The 23,767-nt window shown below is 47.1% G+C and overlaps 1 protein-coding gene across 6 annotated transcripts in view; it reads right to left on the reverse strand.

Moving 5' to 3' along the window:
• Window positions 1-10,764, reverse strand: part of Nrp2 (neuropilin 2) — a 117,565-nt gene extending 106,801 nt beyond the window's left edge. For 5 of the 6 annotated variants that reach the window (XM_038339355.1, XM_038339353.1, XM_038339354.1 and 2 more), the window contains exon 1: window positions 9,897-10,764. In XM_038339355.1, the coding sequence (XP_038195283.1) occupies window positions 9,897-9,969 (73 nt within the window). In that variant the 5' untranslated portion in view covers window positions 9,970-10,764. The remainder of the gene's footprint in view (window positions 1-9,896) is intronic. The other variant, XR_005286532.1, reaches the window with a different exon arrangement.
• Window positions 10,765-23,767: the final 13,003 nt, after the last annotated feature.

Here is a 23,767-nt window from a genome sequence, read left to right on the forward strand (position 1 = left end):
TAATCCTCCTTCTGACACATGGTTAGGAGGTCAACAGCAACCTAACACTGCTGTCCAGACATTCTGAATTATTCGCTTCATTGTGTGATAGCATACAGCATCATCAATAGGAGAATGCATTCGCTACAGATAGATAATAGGTATGTAGGTAGATAGATAGATAGATAATAGGTAGATAGGCTACATCCACATAACTTTTATGGTGGCATGCAATTGTAATTGCTATACTTTATTATTAGCTATTGTTAATATTTTACTGTGCTTCATTTTTAAGTTAAACTTTGTCACAAGTACATAAGCATAGCACAAGGTGAAGTCCATTAGGTTGGACACCACTCATGGTTTCAAGCATGTGCTGGGAGTGCGTGCAGAACTATTCCTTGCAGGCACGTAGGGGCTGCTATCTACCTGAGGGCCACTGTATCCACTTCCCTTGGAAACTTTTTACCACTCAGTCTTTACTCACAACATAATTCCATCCTGCCCCGAATCCCACAACATTGTTTCCACCTAATTACTCATAGCAAGGCAAAGAAGATGCTCTTCTTCCCCTCCTTAAACAGGAGGTTGCGACCTTCTCATATCACTTGCTGTTTCGGGGCTGTTATGGCGCTGGGTGAGGATAAAGAGCCTCGAAATCAAATCTAATTTCACCACTCTCAAGCTGTGGGGCCTTGGGTAAGTGAGCGCACCGTGCTCAGACTCTCCTCTGAAAGGTTATTTCTAGTTCTAAAATTCAAAGGCTGTGCCATGAGTTGGGGGAAAGTTCTTATAACCTGTAGAGCGACCTTAAATTCTAAGGAGTTACGTCCTTCCAAGACAACAAGTCACGTGTTCGAGGTGTTACAAGGTTACCCTTGGCTTCATTTACTTGGTAAAGCTGAAACAAACGCCAGGAGCATGGCTGTGCTGCATGATGGAGAGCTGAATGTCTCTCTTCATTCATTAACTGTGTCAATCGGAGCTTTCTCACTGGCTCTCTGGCTGCTTGTTTATAAATATTATGGAGACACAGTTCCTTGTGTGAGCATGTTAACAACAGGGATGCACGAAAACTAAGACCAAGAGCAGCAGCATCAAATCCTTCGTCTAGAACATCTACGTCTTTGCTTGGGCTTTTAGCCAAACTCTGCTCACTGACTCAGGATAAGCTTTGTCGAGATGCTGCTTTATTCAAAGTGACTTCAGCCTGTCACAAAACAGTCTCATAAAATCCATGTCTTGGCTTAAGCCGGGAAGAAATGAGCCAATCCATCAGCCCAGGAATGTGGCCAGCCGTTTGACCACTTCCTCAGGCAACTGGGGGGGTGAGGTGTGTGTGCAATCTACTCAATTTATGGGGCGGTGGCAGTGAGCAATGCACTCCTGAAGGTACAGTAAATGAGAATCCCCTGGAACCTTTGTCATGATAAAGTTCACAATCTGAATAAAAGAACCATCTGGGAAGGGAGGGAGACGCGAAGCTGGAAGCAGGAGAGAGGAAGCAAGCCTGTGTGTATGGAAGGCAGGGAGAAACAGAGCAAACCCTCTTGTTCCATACCCTCAGCTTGCCTAGAACACAATTGGGAGATGGGCTGAAGCAGGGCCTTTGGCACGCCTCTTCCCCTTTAATCTGGATGCTAAAAATGACCAGGCACTTAGTCGGGAAAATGTGGGTTTGACGTGATTGCCTCCCCTGACCTCGAATCATGCCACCTATGGTAACCTTGTTATATGTCACCTTATATCATAGACAAATGCAATTCCAATAGGGCAGCAGATTTAACGTCATTACCTTGTCTTTATGTCTGCTCTCTTCCAGACCTCATTGCAAATGCAGGTTTGATGCCATTGATGAGAGATCTGGGATTACAAATCCTGACCATTTTAACAGACGTTTGGGAAGGGAAACAGAAGAAGAATAATTTTGAGGTATCTCCAATAACCAAAGGAAGGGAGGGGGAGCTCATAAAAAATATATTTTTTCAGTTATTTGGATGAACTAAAGCTTAGGTTGAAATGTCAATTGCTCCCCCTTGGTTAGCACATGAAACTTGAACTCCTGGCCTTGCAAATTGGGTCTTGAATGAAGCCCAAGCCACCATTTCTAACTTTATTGGCAACCATTTCTAACCATATATTCTAAGCTACAACTTCCCTAAACAAACCCAATGAGCATGTCTCTGCTGCCACTTGCCCTTTCCCATGAATGCTTTCTTGGCTAGAAATCTCACCTGTCTTGGACCCTTCTTCACTTCCACACCAGGAGTGCCAGGGACTGCCCCTCCCTGCTCAACCTCAAAAGCCAAAGTCATGAGCATCTTCTAATGAACTTAAAAGTTCATTAGATGACCTCATCCACTTCGCTGTACCACCAGCTACCCAAAGCCAAGAATCCTTCCCCACCCATCCTTGGCAAGCCCTATGTGATCAAATCCACAGTTTTTCCCAACAGTCAGATTCAATGAACTTTTGCCAATTAAGGGATTAAGATGGAAGTAGAACTATATTTTATCACAATAGGGCATCACCAGATATCAAAAATTCATTTTACTACAAATTATAAAACACCAGCCACTACCATTCCTTTTCTATCATCAACTGCTATTAAATACAGATTTTAAAATGGCAGATTAATCATCTGGGATAATAGCACACAGGCATAGATCAAGGAGGACTTGATGTGAACTAGATCTCCAAGGACACCCTAACCTTAGGTAATGAGGAAGTTCAGTGGCGACGCACATTATGTCTGGCAATAGCAAACATAATATTTCCCTTGAAGCTTTTTGTCGATTGTTTATCATTAGTTGTCCCTTCTCATTTGAAAAGGTAACTTCCAAATATTTGTTTATCAGTAGTATCGGCAAGATGCAAAACCACAACGTCATCAGTGAGCCCCTGCGGGTAGTCTCCTTTCGTGTCTTCAACTGGCCTCTCGCCACTAAATCTGGCCTGTGCCTTTATCTCTGGCTCCTACTATGCCTTCAGGGTACATCTGCTTTATTTTCCCTCCATTTATTCTCACAATTATTATTATCGTTTGGGCCAGTAATTTGCAATTCCTTTTATCTTCTTCGAGGACTAGCTCTCTCCAGAACCCAACGCTACTTATCATACTTATCAGAACATCTTTGGGGGGTGGGAGCAGGGTACCAGAGACACACTCTTCTCTCTCTCTCTCTCTCTCTCTCTCTCTCTCTCTCTCTCTCTCTCTCTCATCCCCCTTTTGCTCTGGATTAGATCTCGCCTCTTTTATAAAGACCCAGAGGGAAATGGGATTATTAAGGGTCTTGCTGGGTAAAAGCTATTTTGTTTTTCTGATGACTTTTTTTTTAAAAAACTTCAGTTATTAAAGGGACTTAAAGCCCCGAGAAGAAGTTATTACAAATTCGAAACAGTGCCTTAAACACAGCATTCCCTGCTGAGCACACTTCCAGTCAGGAAGGATGGAAGGGGTGGGGATGGGGGACAGAAAGAAAAAAAAAAGACAGATTTGAAGGAGTAGGAGTGAAAGCAAGACCATGGAAAATAGAATACGGGAGAAAAAGAATGCAAAGAGAAGATGACCCTTTGTGGAGATGAAATCCAGCAGGAGCTACTGGCCTGTGAACAACTTTGTGAATGAGATAAACTGGTGCTTACAACACACACACACACACACACACAAGGGTTAGTGAGGGAGCAGCCGAGAATGAATAAATCTCATAAAATTGAAATAACCCCCCCAGCGTTGTTGGAGAGTGCTGTGTGAGCATGAGATGGCTCACCACCCCACTGTAGCTGTCTCCAAGACTGAGTGACAGCAGAAATGGCTCATCAAGCATCCGTTCTATGCGATGTCATGTGGCAAAGCATCCTGGGTAGGCACTGTTATCAAACACACCCCTCACAGATAAGGAAACTGAGGCAAAAACCAATTAAGTGCTCTAGTGGCTGGCACAGAGTACTTAAAATACAGCGATGGCTAAGCTGGACAACCCAGCTCCCAAGTATGGAAAAGCTAAGCGATCCAATACCAGTGCTCTCAAACTCCAGCGACACTTATTGGTGGCATTTAGGGAAAGATAAATGTTTTGCCCCGTTCGGTACCCCTTTTCTCTGCCCATGCCAGTAACCGGCCAGTGTGAACAATGAGGGATGTGTTCAAGACTGGGTGTGAGCAGGCTGGAAGCACTTAGCACCTTCTCCATTGCTTGCATACGCACAGGCCCCTGGCTCCCTGTTTGGCCAGGGCTCTTTCCTGTATTGTGGAAGTCCTCCCACGGGAGAGGGTGGTAGGACGCCCAGGTCTGGTAGTTTCATAGCATCACAGGCTTCTTTTTTTGTCAACTCCCCTTTCTTCTCCAGCCTGCGCGTCTCTGTCCCAACTGCCACGTGGTTATTGTTCCACTGGAGAGAAACAGCATTTTCAGAAATGGGGGATTTATTTTTATAGCACAGCTGGTCTGCCAAAGGTCACATAATTTGGCAACATTCCCAGTGGTTAAAAATTAATTTCTCCTTATTAATACAACCAAGGTCCCATAGGATAAGGGCTCAGTCTTATCTAAACTTGACAGCTTCCTAAACCTTTAGAAGCTTTCTCCTGGGCCAGCCACAGGACAAGGCCAGTGTGTCCTGGAATCCAAATCCACTACACCTTGCTTGGGAATGAAACCGTTAAATGCTGGGCCCTTTCTCTACAGGGCACATAGTCTTGAGAAACGCAGTAGGAACTCAGAGTTGGGGGAGAAAGAGGGCGTGGAACACACACAACTTTCGTAGTGTCTTCCAGAAATGGGTTAGTTATCTTTTTCAAAAGCTATCAGTAAGCAAGTCCTCTTTCCTGGAAGGAACAGGACAATGGCTAACTCCTGGGGCTCAGAAAACACATCTGCCACTCAAGGTGGATACTTCATCTGGCAAAGGATAGCCCAAGGAGAAAAATACCTCGAATATGTGCATGCCACTACGAACTCCTGCCCCGAGGTCACTTTTTAGTGCTCCTTTGTTCAATGAATTTCAAATGTGTCATGCTTGTCAAAAGACAAAATAACAGTAAATTTGATTCTGGGTAAACTGGCTTTTCTGTTTGATTCACAATCTTGCGATTTGTCTTTCTATAGAAGGAGCAAGGCTCCTATCAGAAAAGGGGGTGGGGTGTTTTATAGAAGAGGCCCCAGGAAACAATAATTGGCCTTACCTGCTTGAGGCAAAGGGGACTCAGATTCAACTGTTCAGATAACAGAGCCACCTTCTCCTTGGTGGCTGTGACTGGGCCCCATCCATTTAACTTCACAGGCTTTGTGCTTTCGGCACAGCGAACTCCCACCTCTGTTTCCAGGCTGGATCTTTGGGGAACATGTTCTGAAAACCATCACTAAGCCTGGCTCTGGAATCGTCCCTCACTTGGTCGGTTCACTCTTTTAATTGCTTTAATGAAGAGTTGAAAGAGATGAAAAACATCTGGGACCCCGCTTTCTCCCCCCCACTACCTCCCCCTCCCCAGTAACTGCTGCTTGCCTTCATGCCTCATTGCCTAGGAATTGGTCTTTGCACTCTTTCCCCAGACCTCGAAGGTAGAAGCAGAAGAGTACCCACTATCCGCTGAACAGCAGGGGGCTGGAGCCGTTTGGTAGACAACAGGGGCCCTTTCCGGAGAGCCCAGTCCCCAGTCCGGGCAGCTTTCCAATCTCACACTTTGCCATGAATGCTTTGAGGGCTCCATGGGCTGACATAAAACCTCACACTGGAGGTGCTGCTGGGCCCTCACTATTCTACCTGGTGCATCCTGGACAAGTAAGGGCCTGCCTTGAAGCCCCGAGGGGCGCTCTCCTCTGTTGTATACCGTGTACTCAGTTGGCAACTGGTTACAGCCTCACCACCTCCAGTACTTGCTTCCGGGGAAAAGGTGACTGGGCACTTACTCAATGAGGGCAGGAGACCGTCCCCAGAGCTCGGAGTAGGCTGTCTGTTCGTAATCTGGGAGTTTACTGTTTATTTGTAAATGATTATACCCATCCGTGGCCATGGAACATTCTGGGGGAGACAGTCTAAAACACTCATCAAACCCCGCATCAAGGCCGTGGACTACCACTGCTTCTCTTGGTGGATTTATTTGAACTCGGACCTGTCTCCCACAGCCAATTTACACCTCTTATCTGATCACTCAGCTCAGACTGAAGGTTGAATTGACCGAGTCAGCCCGTGTCCATGGCAATGGTGTTAAAGGGCCATCACAGATCAAAGCTCTCCTGGACTAAGAAGGAAGGGGGAGATAGTTATGGGGTCTGGCTTCTTTTGGTCCCAAGCCACGGGTCTCACGGGGCTGGGGGAGGAGGGGGGCGTAGACTTTAAGTCCGGGAGTTGCCACCTTCTGAAGAACCCAAAGCAGAGACCGAGCCATTTCCTGGTAGAATTAAAGCCCCAGCGGATCCATTCAACCACAGCAATTTCGTGGCCGGGCGCTGCTGGGGAATGGCTAGCGCCAGGGGGCTCTCCTCTCTGTTAGAAATTGAAGAGAAGGGAGGCAGAGGGAGCGAGCCAAGCTGGCAGTCCACGCCAATAAACCCTGCGTCCACTTCCTTCCCTTCCAGAAGAAATTTAGCCAGAGCCGCAGAAGCTGCGGCAAGGGTGGGAGGATCGGTTAAGCGATCTGGAAAGAGGATCCCAGTGCCCCGAGCCCCGGAGATTCCCCGACTGTCGCCTAATCCTCCGCCTCCTCACACACGCAACGCCCACCTTAGGACAGTGTGTCGACTTGCATCCTCCACTCTGAAGCTGCCTGGGGTTTGGTGGGACGTACTAGGGACGCAGTCAGTCCGAGGCGAAGGGTGGGGGCAGCCGTTTAATCATAACGCGTCTCGCCTCCATTAACTTGTGTCGATATTAAAAAGAAATCAATCAGGGAAACTAAAGCATCGGTCGTGAACACCGTTTTTTTTTTCCACGTGTACACGGGCAGCCAGGAGCGCGGCGGGGGGGGGGGGAGGGCAATTCACCAGCAGGCGACTGCAGTGCCTGCTCTGGAGGACAGCCGCAGCCACGACCTAACTTTCTGGCACTGGGCAGCATCAGGGAAATGCCGCAGGCTCCTACCCGGGGGTGTCCTTAGTCTGGAGGAGAAGGGGACCGGCCTGGAGGCTGTAGTCTTGGTTCTGCTTTTGCTGGAAATAGAATGTTTATGGATTATTCAGCTTTGTTTCTGCTGCGTAGCCCAAACAAATCGATGCGGCTGTAGGGACGGCTCTGGGGGATGGGGGTGTGTGTGGGAGCGCTGGGGGGCGCCCACGTCTCGGCCACGTGGATGCCCGCGCCGCGTGCTCTTCACCTGTTCGTGCGTTCAGGCGGGCGCTAGCCTCACTGTGCTCCCGCAGGCTGCGCGAGTTGCGCGCATTCCTGCGGCTTAGGCTGCCTGGCTGCTTCCCGCTCTCTCCGCCCTCGGTGCTGCAATCCCACCCCGGCTTCCGGCCGCCCCGCCTGGCTAGCGCGGGGATCTTTCGGCCTCAGACCCCCAGCTTTTACAAGCCAGTTCTCCAGGGGCTGCGGCAAGCTTGCAGCGCCTAGTGCAGCGTGGGGGGCAGGAGGGGGCGCACCGAACCGGCCCAGCCCAGCTACCCAGAGTTCGCCAGCCCCGGGCTGGAGGCTATGCGTCTGGGAGCCGGGTGCACGGTGCCCACATCGCCTTCCAGCTGCCAGGGACTGCCCGGGTATTTGCTCAGTTGTCCCCACGTGTGCCCGCCACCTTCTTTCCTGACTTCCTTCTCGGAATAGGTTCCCGCTGCCGCCGTAGTGTCGGGACCAACCCACCTCCTGGCGGGCGCACATAGGGTGAGTCAGAGGTCTAGTTTGGCCTCGCCCTTGGCCACCCGGGCTAGGTCTCCGGGTACCAGTCAGTTGCTAGGTTGATACTGTGACCGGAGATCGATCACCTTTTCGGGGAGCGGGATAATATCTACTCTGGGCGGATCCCATCCCGGGTCCGAGGCTGCCCTCAGTCTTTTAGTGGGTGACCTGCTTCGCACTCGTCGCTTTAGAGCTTCTCTGGAAGTGACGCAGCGAGACCAGGGATTGGGATGGGAGGGGGCTCTGCAGAGAGCGCGGGAGGCAGGTGGCAGAGCAGGAGTGGGTCCGACCTGGTATTGTACACTCACACATACGCACACGTACACATGCTCCATGCTGCGCTCAGGGACAGATGTGCGAACATCTGGGACAGGAGATGGTCCCCGAGTCCTCACAACCCATTTCGCTCTGCACATTACAGGGAACCCGAAGTTGTTGGTGTGGTGTGTGTGCCAGTGTGCTCCCACTCGCACACCCGGGCCTACCGGAGTCCGCTTCTGAATACATAATATACCTTGGGTATTCTCAAGGAGCGCGCCCGTGCGTGCGTTCGTGTGTGTGTGTGTGTGTGCGCGCGCGCGTACTCACACACACACACATACACAGCAAACCACACACATACATAATTTACGCAGCATTCAGGTCCGTGGGAGATAATTTAATTTCAATTCAAGCTGGGAATTCAGAATTAAGGCAAGACCTAATGCGAGGCCCAGAAAATTTCCCCAGGACGGACCTGCACCCATCCCTTAGCTCATGCCTGTAGAACCAATTACCGCAGGGAAGAAACTGCAAAGGCTTGGATTTGAGTCTCAAAGGCACCACCCCCCAAAACAAACAAACAAATCCAAAAGATAGCAAAAATAAAACCCACATATCTCCCACACAAGTGGTTGTAGGTGTGTGTTGGGGAAGAGACAAGCAGCCTGGCAAGCATTTAGCTTTCTCCTCAGGACAGGCTAAGCACGGGATGCCAGGGTGGCTGTGGGGAGTGAGTCCCGTCACTGCGGCTGGTTGTCACAGCCCAAGCGCCTCGAGGAAAAAACACTTCTCCAAGTGTCTTTGCCTTTTATCCTTCCTCCTCTTATCATTTCCCTGTAGATGGAATCCCATCCACAGTCACCTGTAGCCACGATTGCTAAGAGTTTTGTCAGTTAGTTCCTGATACTACCTCAGAGTAGAGAAAGGCATCCCCCACCCCACCCCCGGAGTAATTTCAGGGAGGAAGAACCGCATTCCCTGAGACCAGAGACCTGTTTTCAGGGAGGTATCCCTTGTCGCACTCCACAAAAGCCGGCCCTGGACTCTCCTAGGCCCACTGTGCTTATCTCTGCAGCCTGTGTCCACACACCCTTTTTGGCAGTGCTTGGGAACAAATTCCACTCAAAAGTTTCTAACCACTTCACAAGAAGGAGAGACCTTCCAGGGGTGTGCAGTTTCTCTCATCTTTTAGTATTTTTTTTTTATAAAAGAACATGATTTGCTTTCCCGAAAAACACATGGATTCCAGAGAGAGTGGGGAACACCAACTGCCCACAGGAAAGCCCCATCTCAGCTGTAAGCTAACTTCAGTCCTCTGATTCCGAGAGGTACCCACCCATCCTGAAAAGAATCCACACATCTGAAAACCAAAGCTAGATCCCGCTTTCCCTCCAAGCCCTTCAGCCAACATTGCTCAATGTACCGAAGTGGAGGGAATGCAAATGATTTATATTTCACTGTCTAGGTTGAGGAAACTCAAGGGAGATGTGTTCTGCTTCAAGACAGGAAAAAAAATCCCCAAAACTGTAATGCAAGGGCTTTGTAGTATTTTTAAACCTTTGATTCAGTCCATATGTGACATCTGAACACCGCCAAATTCTGTTACAACACACACACACACACACACACACACACACACACACACACACTCCTAGCAAGAGAGAAAAGTTGGGCTTCGCAGCCCTGGTGGTGTAAAGATCTCTCTTTAAATTATTGAGCATTGAGGGAGCCTCCTCCAGAGCGGTTTTGCGTGGCTTCTCTGCATTACCAGTCGCCTTTAAAGGGGAACCACATAAAAATATAGAAAAAAAAAACTTTGAAGGGCTTACCTGGTTGACTTCTCACTTTGTGTCCTGCAAAGTACAGAGCTAGGAAAACCCAGGTAAGAGGGAGCATATCCATTTTTTGAAAGAGAGGCTTTCTCCGGGGCCAGGTTTGTGGAATCTCGTATAATTGTGTCTTTGTGTTTTTTCTCTCTCTAATTTTCTTCCTTGTGGCGTCTTCTGCAAAGGTCTCTAATGATCAGCGTTTCCCTCCTTGGTCCTGGTGGCCAGTCTGTCTTCACCTTTAATTCTTGCTGGAATCCCCACTTCACTGGGTGATAGCTCCCGAAATCAGCAAAGAGGGAGCAAGCTGGGGGAAGCGGGGACCGGTTTCCTCTTCAAACCCAGAAGCTGTATGTTCTCTCCAGTTCCTCAAAGTGTCATTTCCTTTATCCTACAACATCACGAGGGTTTCCCGAAAGCCAAGCGTAAGATAGTAATAATAATAAAAATGAAAGCCAAGACTTGCCCTGTGCATTACACGGCCCCTAGGCAGCTGTGTGATCTCAGTGGCGCAAACTGACACAGGTCCCCCAGCACCCGGGACACACACGCGGGCAGAGACACCGACCGCTGGACAGGCGGAGTGGGAGGCAGCTAGTCTCCCGGCTCTTGTCCTCGCCCGGTTCCCTTAGCGGGAGCCACCCCAGGCAGCTACACCCGCTTGCCCAGTCTCTCGAGGGGAGTGCGAGGCAGGAAGCGGCGGCGGCCGGTGCTGCTGGTGCTGCTGCGGGTGAGGCGGCGGCAGGGATCGCCCGCGAGTGTGCGCGCGGCTCTCCGAGTTCGCTGGCGCCCGCCCTCACCTCCACCTCGCCCAGTGGCCGGCCGAGTGTCTGCTCTTCTGAGGATGTGCCGGGGGCGGGCTACGGGCTGATGCCTCGCTCGCCTCCTCTGCCTCCCCTCCCGCTCCCCCCCTCGCCTTTTCAGGCCGAGCAGCATGTGGATGTCAGAGCCGCGGCAGAGCGATCCGATTACGCGCCGGCTCAGGGCCCGCCCCTTCTGTGTTCCTGATTAAAGAGGCAGCGGCGGAGGCGCGCGGCGCAGAGCCGAGGGCCGCGGCACCCAGCTCGGGCGGGGCGGTGGTGGCTCACAACCCCGCGGCCGCGCGATCAAAGTTAAGGTGCCTCGCACACCGCCGCACCTCTCCCACCCCGCACCTTCTTCCCGCCCCGCGCACCTCTGTGCAGGGCTGCGGGTGTGTCACACCCCGAGGAAGGAGCGCCCTCCCTTCAGGGCGCGCTACCCCTGCCGGGTGGGAAACTCCGCAGAGCCCAGGAAATGCTTGTTCCTCCTAAATTCCTAAACTCTGATGCCACACACGCAGAATTCAACACAATGCCACCTGCAATGGCGTTACAGGAGGAGTTTGGGTGGCGGACTGTGTGTTTGGGGTATGGAACCAGTTTGCGGCTCAGCCATGAGGTCCCAGAGGCAGCAGTGCGTGGCAGCGACACACACTGTCAGCCTTAGCTGAAGCAAATCCCAAACACTCCCGTGTTTACTGCTTAGATCCTTTGTTGTGTCCCAAACAGACTCCTCTGCTACCTGGGTAAGGGTTTACTTACCTCTGCGCCCTTAACTTGTAGTTATCTTAAGACGAGGAACGATTTTATTCAATAAAAAATGTCTCCAGGCAATAAAATTGTTCCCCCCAACACACCTCCAAGCTTCAGCACGTAGTACAGGTAGATGGAGGCCTCTGGAAATGCCACTGTAACTGCTTCTACTCATGTTTCCCCAAGGAAATGTGGTCACAGCGTTGACAGAAAGAAAATAGCATTATGGTAACTATTTTTAAGAGGAGGCATGAAAACTGTCTAAACGTGTGCTTGTAAGCTAACCGTTGGGGAAACACTTGCATCTTATTTCTAAGGGTGGTTTGGTGATCCTCAACTGTCACCCTCACCCCACATCATTGCTTTACCGTGATCAGGACTCAATAGAACACACCTGGCTAACATTGCCATCCCTTCCCTAGAAGCCTGCAGATTAAGAAATATAAAGCCTGGGTGTCAAGGAACACACCCATCCAACTATACCATTTTCTCCTTGGTTTGCACTTGAGGATTTTTCTGGGTGGTTTCTTTCCTTATCAGGACCTGCCACTAGCTTTGTTGATCACATCCAGGTAACTCTCACTTCACTCTTATTTACATGGAGATAAACCCAAACAAAATCGAATCAGAAGCCATTCGCAACTAGTTGAGTGATGCCACAGAGGGGATTTTACAGTGGGAGTCCAGAGGCTGAGGAGTGTCACAGGGCAGTAATCTTAGATACCTGAAGACAAAGGCAGGTGTCAGAGGCCCCCTGAGTTCTGCCAGAAAGCAACACACACACACACACACACACACACACGCATACACACACACACACACACACACCTTTTGATTCCCCTCCTTCTCCCTTTCCCTGTTTGCTCTTCTAGGTTTACGAGAAAAATCCGTATCACTAAAAGCTCCGGATTTACTTTCCTGGTTTAAAGTCCAATTGTAAAGGACGACTCCTAGTCCCAATTATTTGTTGAAGGGAGAGGGAAGCCTGGATTTTGGACCTCAAACACAGATCCCAGTTTGAGCTGCTGCCAAAATTCTAATCTAAGGAACAAATAACGCTATCTGCACTCAGAGGGCCTGCAAGGAAAGAGTTACTTAGTGTCACCGCCGGCACTGCTCTCCAGGCAAACCAAACCAGTCCAGCCCCGACTGGGTTTCTGAGAACACTACAAAAAGGGTTTAGGTAAGGGGCATGGACAAGACGGGAAAGAAAGAAAACCAAAGTACATTGGGAAACCGTCAGGACGACAGCCCTGGACTGCTGGTCTTGGGACCTCAGGCTTGAGGACCCCCATCTGGCTACTTCCAGGGTTCTCCAGGCTTCTGGGAAAAGTCAGAGTAATTTTAAGTGCTCCATTCCTGGATCATGTTTCCGTCATTAAGAAGCTTCGTTTTTTTCAGAGGTGTCCTAAAGGGGGCGCTAACTTGCTTTCTGGGAGCCTCCATGTGTCTTCAAGTAAGACCTCACTGCAGCCCTCTGGAATGAAGGCCTCATTTTCTGCAGATGGCCTCAGGGAGAAAGCCTTGGTTCCCCGCCCTGGGGACTCCAAGTGGCCAGGTCTTTTCCAATCCTCTAGGCGGCAGCACTGAATAAATAATGCCCATGCCACAAAGGCCTCTACACGTGGTGATGAGCTCCTGTCTTTTCAAAGGGCTTCGGCAGCGCAGGGAAAGTTCAAGAATCAGGCTGCTCTCCTCTGGCCCACTCTGAGCAACATCTCATTGGTCTGGGGACGGCTTAGAACTGCTTTCACTTAGGATTCCAGAGCAGAACCCATGTGGCTCTGCCTGTCTACACTGCTTTTATCTAGGGTGGAGTCTCTGCTGCCCTGGGTATGGCTTTAATCAGAGGTGGTTGAAGAACCAGGTTCCAGAGTCCTCTGTGTGCGTCCACATCCCCGATTCTAGATTATGAAAAGGCCTGGACAGTTTTGTGAACAGAAACACAGAACTGGCCCCAAACAGCTAATAGTGAAGCCGGATTCCTGACCACGTCTCTCACTCACCTGGGATGCTCATATGATTTTCCTTAATTGTGGAATAATAATAGAGAGTCATACCATATATTTCTTTGGTGGAGAGGGTGGGTTGGGGGAACACAAAGAAAATTTCAAGATGATGCTAAAGAAAGCTGCCATGGGGCCGTCCCCTGCGGGACATTAGGATATTCCCAGCCATACAGTCCCAAACTGGTGGGCATCAGACTCACAGAAGGCAGGTGTTAAAAATTCAGGTCCTTGGACATCAGCTTACTGCAGCTGGGATTCCCTTAGTCTGGAAGGATTTCTGGGCATCCGGAATTTTTCCCCACACACATTTTAGGTGATTCTGTTGCCAAGACCCATAGGCCAACTGAGCAATGATTCTGATGTATGACATTTACTGAACAGCCTTCAATATATCCTCTATTGAAGGATATTTGGAGAATTATTCCCTTCACACTTCCTCTTTGAATACTTTTCAGATGGGGTCTGATGTTTCGGATTTCTCGAGAGCCCCACTAAGAACATATCCACTAAAGTGCCGGAATGGCAGAGGGGTCCTGGCTTTCCTTGTGACTTTGAGAAGCCGTGGGTCTAGACTACTTGGAAACCACCTGAAAGTTGACCTGGAGTAGAGGAGGGCCCATCAGTGGGGTCTGTGGCTCTGGATTCAGCTCTTTCACCACACAGCCCTTGGTTGCTGCTAGCTGCCTCTCAGGTCCGGTTTTTGGTTTGTGTTCATCAGATCGTATTAACTGTTCAGAGATGTGTGACTATGCAGGGGGCATGAAACCAGACAGGCATGGAGTTCTGCCTCCTGGGAACGCAGCATTTAAAGGCTCCAGAAGTTTCGTGTTTCCACAATAGACAGCACCTGTCACACGGTGCTCCCTTATTGGAGCCCTCGTATCGACAAGCTCTCACCCTGAAAGGGGGAGATAGGAGGCATAATTGCATCTTAATCTGTAATTTACTGCTCTGTCCCAGTTAATGCTTAGCTGCAGCTGTCCCAGAAGCAAACCTTTGGTTAAAATGTAATAGATGCTCATTTTGTATTCTCTCTCTTGTTTAATGTTGAACTCTGGGTTCGATCAATAGGCGCCCCCCGCACCATGCTCAACACACTTACTTGGAAAACAATCATTTGTATTTCCTAACATTCTTGAGCACCATCAAGTTGTTTCTTTTTTGATACTGTATTTGGTGAGTTCCCGGAATCCTTGAAGGTTTTGATGAAGTATTGAAATCTTCTCTATTCCTAATTGTTGTGTTTATGTATCTTGGGTCTTCTTCAGTCGTAGACCTAAATCTGATAGGAGGGAACTTTGTAAATGAAAACAAGAACAAGAAAGCAACAACAAAATGCAAAATATACCCCAATATCCCTTGGCAAGCTGAGTTCTTGAAGCCAGTCTGCTTCCTCCATCTCCTTACTTCCTCAAAATGCAAGGTTCCCTCTGCTATGATAATTTATGTACATTTGAAGCTTTGGAACATCACAAAGACCCAGCCCACCAACCCTTTCCTTTAAAGGAGGATTTTTCCAAAGCAACTCCTCACCATAATGGAGAACCTGTGCTTTTCATCTGTGTTGTGTAATGGTTCCCTCTGAGATCAAAACACGCTGGTGGGGAAGTTCTTTAAACCAGAAGGGAACAACTTGAAACCACTTCCGGAAGGCCCTGAAACTGACCAGATTTGCTAGGACTCTCCCTGCCAGAGTAAACAAAAGAACCCTGAGAGAGGCCTTCTAAGAGTGCAGGAAGCTGAGCTGCAGTGAAGACTCCGAAATCAGACAGTGCTGCTGGAAGAGGTTTCGGCCAGAGCAGCTTGGAAAGGACCCTCGCCGACCTGTTGAACAGCCCGCAGGCTGTGCAGGGAGCTCCTGGTTCCCAGCTCTGGGAGCTGTCCCACGCTGGAGTGAGCTTTGATGCTACAGCTGTGTTTGAGTCATTTCTGGTCCTGTAAGTAACCCCTCACCAGTACTCCCGTAAGAAAACCTGCTAAAACTCATTGGTTCACCAAGATGAACTTGGTTGGTATCCTTACTTTATATCCTTATCTATTGTGGGGTCCCTGTCTGGGGTGAATATACCTGTGTGTTGTCTCTTCCCAGAACAAGTTTTGTTACACACTAGTCGGCTCTTCTGTATATGAACCGTAGCTAGCATGACCAAGGGACTAGGTCAATCGTAGGTTGTATTTCATCCTGCTAATCTACATTTGATTTGTGTTTACCACCTACCGTGTGGACAGAGCAGCCTTTGATGGGGAGCTGGGCATTTGCCATGGGGAATCTCAGCACTTGTGGAAGTTCTGGCTGCCAAGGCATGGTTTGAAAATGCAGGGAGGGGTCTGTTTGACCAGAGAAGGCCCAGCTCATATTATCTAATAAGTGCCTTTGTTCAGCTTTCTCAGATGAGTTTTCCAGAACATTCATGGGAAATCAAGGTTATCCCAGTACTCTGTGACCTCCTCCCTGGAACTCCAGCCCATGAAGACACTGTAAGGGAGCAGGTAGGGCAGCAGAATCCTGGGGTAACTCCATAAATTACTATTTGTCCCTAATACTGAAATGTATGAATGGGGGTATTATGCAAGCATTACAAAGTTGAATGTGCTTGCAATTTCACAGTGTGTGTGATTGGAAATGTTAGGGTTACAATCTTAAATACATACATGCATAGTTACATACATACATATACACATATGTTTCATACACACATATATACATGTACAATATATACATGCACTATATATAAATAAATATATATTTTATATATAATAAATATAAATATAAATATTATATATAAATATAATATATTTATATATATTATATTTATTAATATATATATATTTCAGAAACTTTGTTCGGAGTTGAAAGTTCTCATTCTCCTATTAAATCTGTGGGCTAGTTTTCTCTGGGAGTTTGACTCCCGCCTCCCTGAGAGCGCTTTGCCTTTCTCTCGCTGGCGTGCAGGCACACCCTATGGATCCCCCACAGAATTGTAAAGGAGTTTGCTGTTGTTGTCGTTTAGTATTGCTGTTTTCGAATTTGTAACCCGTGACTTCCAGTGCCTTAATTAGGCATCTACACGTTCCATTACGGTGGCAAGAGCTGCTAATTTGAGCATGAGAGTCGTGATGGAAAGGCAGGAGCCAGGGAGCTGACCTTTTGCTACTGAGGGTGCTCCAGGGTGGGTTATTCTCACTCTCCTCCTTCATATCGACTCCTACACAGTTTACTGAACTGCCAATCAACCCTTAGTATTGGGTGAGCGCACTGACCGGGGAGGGGCTTGGAACAGGCTGGCTTTCTGCAAGAATCAGGGAAGCATAGACAGAGGCAACCTCCTTTTCAGTTCTCTATTCTATACTACGATTCTATTTTGTTTCTAAATTTGCAAAGAAAGAATACATTTTTACATACACATTCTCAAATTCAAATAGCATGAAAAGATAATTAATAAAAACGTCACCCCCCCCCCATTTTGTCCATTGCTGTAAGTTGCTGGAACCATTCCATATATTGAGAGTGTATTACAAGTGGAAAGTAAAGGCATTGCCGATGTTTTCCCCCAGCTTCTCCCCTCCACACAGCAGTAATGGGCTTGAATACCATTAGGGGGCAGCTGTGACCAAAAAAGAAAACCTCAAGGAAAAGGGACGCGCTAAAGTCTTTAGGGTGCAAAAGAAAAGGGAAAAAATGCTAAGGAGAGAAATCAGCCACAGAGGAAAGGAAAAAAGGAGAAAATTAACGGAAGCATCACAAAATCAAAGGAAACGGGAGATGAGGTAATAGCATTAAAAAGCTAAAGGAAGTGTGTGCACGTGAGTGTGTGTTGTGTGTACATATGTATGGTGTGTGCATGATGGGTGTGTGTGGTGTGTGTGTGTGGTGTGCATGATGAGTGTGTGCAATATGTGTGAATGTGTGGTGTGCATGATGGGTGTGTGCGGTGTGTGTATGTGTGTGTGTGGTGTGCCTGATGGGTGTGTGCGGTGTGTGTATGTGTGTGTGTGTGGTGTGCATGATGGGTGTGTGGTGTGTGTGTGTGGTGTGCATGATGGGTGTGTGGTGTGTGGTGTGTGCGGTGTGTGTATGTGTGTGTGGTGTGCATGATGGGTGTGTGGTGTGTGTGTGTGGTGTCCATGATGGGTGTGTGTTGTGTGTGCATGATGAATGTGTGTGGTGTGCATGATGGGTGTGTGCGGTGTGTGTGTGTAGTGTGCATGATATGTGTGTGTGTGTGTGTGTGTGTGTGTATGTGTGTGGTGTTTAAAACCAATCTGTGTAACCTGAATCAGTTTACTGTTAGCAGAAAGCAGGGCCTCATCTCTTTCTGAACCCGAAGGCATTTGCTAAGACCTTACATTCTTAGAACTTCTAAGCATTTTCTGTCCTTTTGGGTTTGTGATGGGGGGGGGGAGAAGCATCCCCCTCCCTTACTTCTCTATGCTTTCAGCCCTCAGCAAGACCGTGGAATTAGCCTGAATCTGAAGGTGTAATTCTGTTTCTCAGTGCAGCCGAGCTCAGACACCGGGAACGGTTTCTTTTGAAGCCGATGCCATAATCAAAGTGCTTTCAGGTGCACTTTGGGCAAACCTCCCTGGCTTTGCCAGGTTAACTTCATTAACGCTCCTAGCTTGTGCTTTAATGTTCCGGAGCCCCCCCACCCCCACCTCCGGGTACATTAAACAGAAACAAACCCTCATGGGAGTTCTGTTCCCTGATGTTTTGCATTGTGGAGTGGAATGCAGGGGCAACAGTTAATTCCAGTGACAGTAAATGGAGACTTGCTTCTAGAGCTTCTAGAGCCCAATGAATTCTATCACTTTAGTTAATGTTTTTGTGTCTTTAATCCAAATGTCCCGACCCCAACTTTAAAAGAGACAAGAACTCTAGGAATCTCCTGTCTAGAATACCCAGATAAACCAGCAATGCTTGGGCAGCCTCTGCCTATGTTTTGCTACACAAGATTCAGAAGGGTCATGGCTCCCACGCTAGGCTGAGTTTTCCACTGAGCGCTGCTCTTCACAACCAGAACAAACGCCCCCACTAGGCACAGTCTTGGTTCTCAACCACCTCAACATGGTGGGACTCAGCTTTTGGAAACTGGTCGTTTTGCAGAATTCTGAGCTTCCCCTGGAACTTGGGATAAGAAATTCACTCCAACCTTTCTGTAGATCCCCTTATTTGGTGTCACACACATTCTTGAGAGTTTAATTCCTAAGAAATTTTCTAATTCATAGTTGGCCAAACAACAATAACAAAAAACCCCTCTTAAACAAGATCCCCACTTAATTACAAGTTGACTTAATTTTTGTGTCTCTCTGTTCGACTCTGGCGAGGATGCTGGTTGCAAACATGGAACATATTTGATTTCCCATTCATTTCATCATAATGCAGAGGAAGTCAGTGCTATTTTGTCTTTGCAGTACAACTGGAAGTATGTTTCCCTTTGGCTGTGGCTGATGGAGATGGAGTATCTTGGCGGAAATAACGTGGCCTCTGCCACATGGGAGCCCCAGCCCCCAGAAAATAGGGCCAGTGATATTTAAAGGAAAGGAGTATATTCTAGATGCCCCTGCCTAGTCACGTTATATTTAGGTTAACACCATGAAAACATAGATCATGGGGCACCCAGAACCCAATCACCTAGTGTGATGGAGGAGAGTTATCTGTCTATGTTTCTTTCATTGGTTAATTAATAAAGAAAACTGCCTTGGCCCTTTAAGAGACAGAAAATTAGGTAGGTGGAGTAGACAGAACAGAATTGTGGGAACAAGGAAGTAGAGTGGGGGAGATGCTTCAGGCAGTCGCCTGGAGAGTCTCCATGCTGCTCCTCTCCGAGATGGACGCAGGTTAAGATCTCTCCTGGTAAGCCACACCTCGTGGTGCTACCCAGATTACTAAATATGTGTTAAAGGAAGATGTGAGAATTAACCAATAAGAGGCTGAAACTATGGGCCAGGCAGTGTTTTAAAAGAATACAGTTTCCGTGTAATTATTTGGGGTGTAAAGCTAGCCGGTGGCTGGGTGGCGGGATGCAGCCCCACCGCTTCCCACTACACCTAGTGTCTGCTTCTGGCTTCGTGGTAACTTGGGTCAAATCCTTTTTTAGAATTCTGTCTTCTCATCCTAAAAGACATTCTTCAACAATGGCTCCCCATCACCCCTTAACTGAATCTACACTCAGTGGAAGCAGGGTCCAGTTTAGAGCTTTCCACCCATTAAAAACATACATTTATTGAGCATGTATTATATGCCAAACTCTGCAGGGGTAGAGAAACATCTGGGAGTAGCCTAGAGACAGTGTTGTCAGGGACATTATTTCCTAGCAGAGGGGCCAATAAGAATCTGGGCAGAAACCTGGATTAGCACAGCTGGAGAGAGTAAATTCTAAGAAGAAAATAACACAAGAGAATGTGCCAGAGACTGGTAAACCATCAGGCAGGAAGCCTGCTTGGGCCTTTCTTTTCACCAAGGCTGTAAAACAAGTAAGGAACCTCTATCTTTACGATTAGGATTTCTGACGTAATCCTGTTTGTCAAGGTTTAAACTGAGACCCATCAGTAGGTTATAAAGTCAGTTTAATGGAACATGATCCACGTTTAAAAACCACAGTTAATCAGAAGGGTATTGATTTTTGAGCTAATTTCCACACATACACATATGTAGAAACTCACGTGTGTATTTTATAAACACATAAACACCCATGAGGTTATGTAGAAGATGTGTCCCTCCTCATGGGTTGTCATGGTTTATATGGCCTTTGTGAAAGTAAGCTTTTTTTCCCTGATTCTATTCATTTTTATAGCAAAAGTCAAATATAGTATCATTTTTGTTTGATTTTACTATCATTAAATAAATAGTATTGCCCACCAGAGAATCCAACTGTTGAACTTAGTTTCAGGCACTATGACTGACGACTCTTGATAAAAGTTTCTAAAATTAATGAGAATTAGATTTACATACTAGACTTTTTAATAAATCCAGCAACCTAATGTGAATCATTAAAAACCTTATGAGTTGACATAACAAAGTAATTTATTTTATTTTTTTCCAAATGCCAGCCACATGAAGCAAACTCAAAATTACAGTGGCCTACCATCTCATGACACTAGAAACTATCTTTTCTTGGAATTTTCAGAAATGGTATTAATATTAGAAGAGGAGACTTCAAATGTTTTACCCCAAATAGATCAAACTACCATCTTATAACTGTAGCCCCCCCAAACCCTTTGGATTGTCTCAAAAAGAAAAGAATTACTACGGTGTTTTTTCTTCCTTTCTTCTGTTTCTTGTCCTTCGGGACCCAAGTAACTCTGCCTTCTGAAAATTCTTCTGATCTCCTGAACTATAATTTCTTAAATCATCTTTCTCAGAGAAGTTGTAATCTTTTCCTCACCCCCCCAACCCCTGTTCTAGCTCTTTCATCTTAGGATCATTTTCCTAAATTACACATTTGATTAGAAATAGATGACCCAGGCTTTCCATCTCTCCTCTTGGGAACCCTTGTTGACTCCATTGGGAAGGAAGAACTGGACCGTGCAGATCCTATTGAAGAACCAATGATACATTATCCTCAAGAAAGACAAGAGGCAATGGACCCCGCTGAGAGCCCAACCAACATCTCTGTGAGTTAATTTTCAAGTCCATTTCCTTAATTGCCTCAAAATCCATGACCAGGCAAATTGTCTCAGAGTTAGGATTGCTGCACCCAATAACCACGTTTTCCTGCCGTTTCCGAAGAAGGGCAGAGATACCCATGCCATGAGGAGGCATCAGCCAGCCAACTGCACAACATCTTCTCACCCAGTATACGCCAATGACAGGGGTCCTGTTTCCAATACAGCCCACCTTGTTTCTCAAATAAACATGCTCATACTCAGAATTTAATATGGGAGATCATATTCACGTAAATCAAAGTATATTTGAATTGGAAGCCTATAATTTAAAGTGAATATGGAGTCTACAGTTGATCTACCTTCTGAGTTTAGATTGACATAAAATGAAATAAAGTGTATTTTCTCAGAATTGGTTCTAAAGCCACTGTTTAGATCAAACTTGCAGAGCAGTGAAAGACTCTTGCGTTGGTCTATGGTGTTGTCTATATTGCTATTGTTACTGTTATTTCTGTTAACAAGGCAAATTTGCTCAGGTCAGGGGAATTCAATACAGTCATATTTTATTTTTTATTTTATTTTAGTACATTACCCACAGAAAGGCATGTGAAATGAAAACTCATCCCGGGTCCTTCCCTAAGTCATTCCAGCTTTTGGAGAGTGTGTTTTTCATCTCAGAATCTTGTAGAGAACCGAGTTATCAGTCACGTTCTGGTGAAATATGCTACAACCTGAGGGGAGCTAAAGCTGACTGTCCTCGCTCACTCCCAGCAGGTCACTCGACAGCTTGCAGGCCAGCGAATTCCCGGGAAGCCGTACTCAGGCTTCTTTACAACAGCATGACAGTGTTTGCTAGCATGAAATGGAAAAGTCTTAGGATGACCTTAAAAGGCAGTGGTGGCGGGTTTGTTTAAAGGCTTTGTACAGTCAGTGGAATGAGTGTCAAGTCTGGAATCCCAACTAAAGGCTCCAGACAAGACCCTTTACCTTTTGTTAATTGCAAAATAAACAGATCTCCCCTGTTCTGGAGTAGTTTAGACAATCTGTCTGCCACAGGTACAGGGACGTCAGTTTATTTACCACATGAGGAGCTGCTGGCTGAGCAGGAAATATAACTCTAAACGTCTGACACCAAGTTCTGTGCTCTCACCACAGGACAGTGTTCCGATCCCAGCTCTGTCTCTCCCCACATTTTTTCTGCATGTCTGTTTACATACAAACCAATAGAAGAACTTGGTAATAGATTTGAAAAGAAATCTTGTAACACAACCACAAATTATCATCAACTGATCAAGCTGGGATCTGTCGCCAGAATGTTGATTCAAAAAGGAAAGAAAAAAGAAGAGAAGTTATCAACGCCATAATACAAATATGTCACCTGACAGTAAGCTCCCATATGTTCCACAGATAGCATATGTATATCATAAACATCTGTAGACACAGCAACTGTAGACACAGCAGGGGGCAAGTGTCAGATAGTCTGTCCATGGTTAGCCTCTGGAGTTGTAGCATGTCTACTGGAGGATCTCATCCAAAAATCACACAGATAGGTTGTGCTTGGTCATAGAGAGAAGCACTGATTGCTATCTCTGCTAGTTCCTGTAGGAGCTAAGTGAAGTAAACGCATAACAGTGGGGAAAGTTCCCATTGTTTATCATTCAGAATTAAGATAGTATTTTCTTATGGATTGCTGTTTCCTCAGTTTTTAATTTTTTAATTTTATTTTTTTTCTGTGCTTAGCTATAAAGGGGCTTGGCAATTAGAAAGATTATCATTCATTCACCTGTTTTAGTTTAGACTTGAAATGTCCTCCAAAGGGTCACATGCTAAGGGCTTGGTGGCCAGCCTGCTACTGGCAGGTGGGGTCCAGAGGAGACATGTAGAACCACCGGGGCAATGCCTGTGGAGATGTGGGACCCTGGAAATTCTACTATTTCTCTTTATCTTCTGAATGTTCCCTCTGCACTTTGCTCCTACCGTGAGAACCGCTATCTCCACAGGCCCGAAGAGATGAGGCCGAGCAACTGGGGACTGAAGCATAGTACACCCTCCTTTTGGATGGACTTGCTCAGGTAACTTGTCACAGTCGTTGGAAGGCAACCGCATACTTTGCGTAAGTCTTTGGGTTTCTGTTTCTATGAAATGGGGGGCATGGGTTGGTCTTCTTGGACGACTGCTGTTTTCACTTCACACTTCTCCAGATGTTCTGGACCTCCGGATCAATAGGCTTCTCTCGGGGCATGCTTTTTCATTGTTCAAAGTGCTTGGCTTTGTCTATCTTTTGGAAGAAAGAGCCTGGCAATTTGTAGGTGAGCATCTTTTATCCCAAAGATGCAGGATTAGGCACAAGGATAGGCACGCACACATCATAAGAGTTAAAAGGTCACAACATTTTTGGGTGGAAACCAAGACAACTGCATACCTGAGCTTATGTAGGTTCTTGAGCTGGGCCAATGGCAACATTCCTTATTACTCTAGTACTCTGTGAGTCATATGGTCTGGGGGCTTCTAAGAGAGGGTGGGTTGAGAGGAGTCCACACTGGATTTCTTTATGTGACTAGAGGAAGACCGTTAGTACACAGGAGCAAGTCCTGGAACATGTAAGTTTTTATTGTGACTGATCTAGGGGTGTCGTTGTATGACAATAACTCCAGGCTAATCCTCTGAAATACATGGCCTCATGGGACTTGGGGTTGGGGTACACAGTGAT

The sequence above is a fragment of the Arvicola amphibius genome, chromosome 8 (genome assembly GCF_903992535.2).
Source record: "Arvicola amphibius chromosome 8, mArvAmp1.2, whole genome shotgun sequence".
Lineage (NCBI taxonomy): Eukaryota > Metazoa > Chordata > Mammalia > Rodentia > Cricetidae > Arvicola > Arvicola amphibius.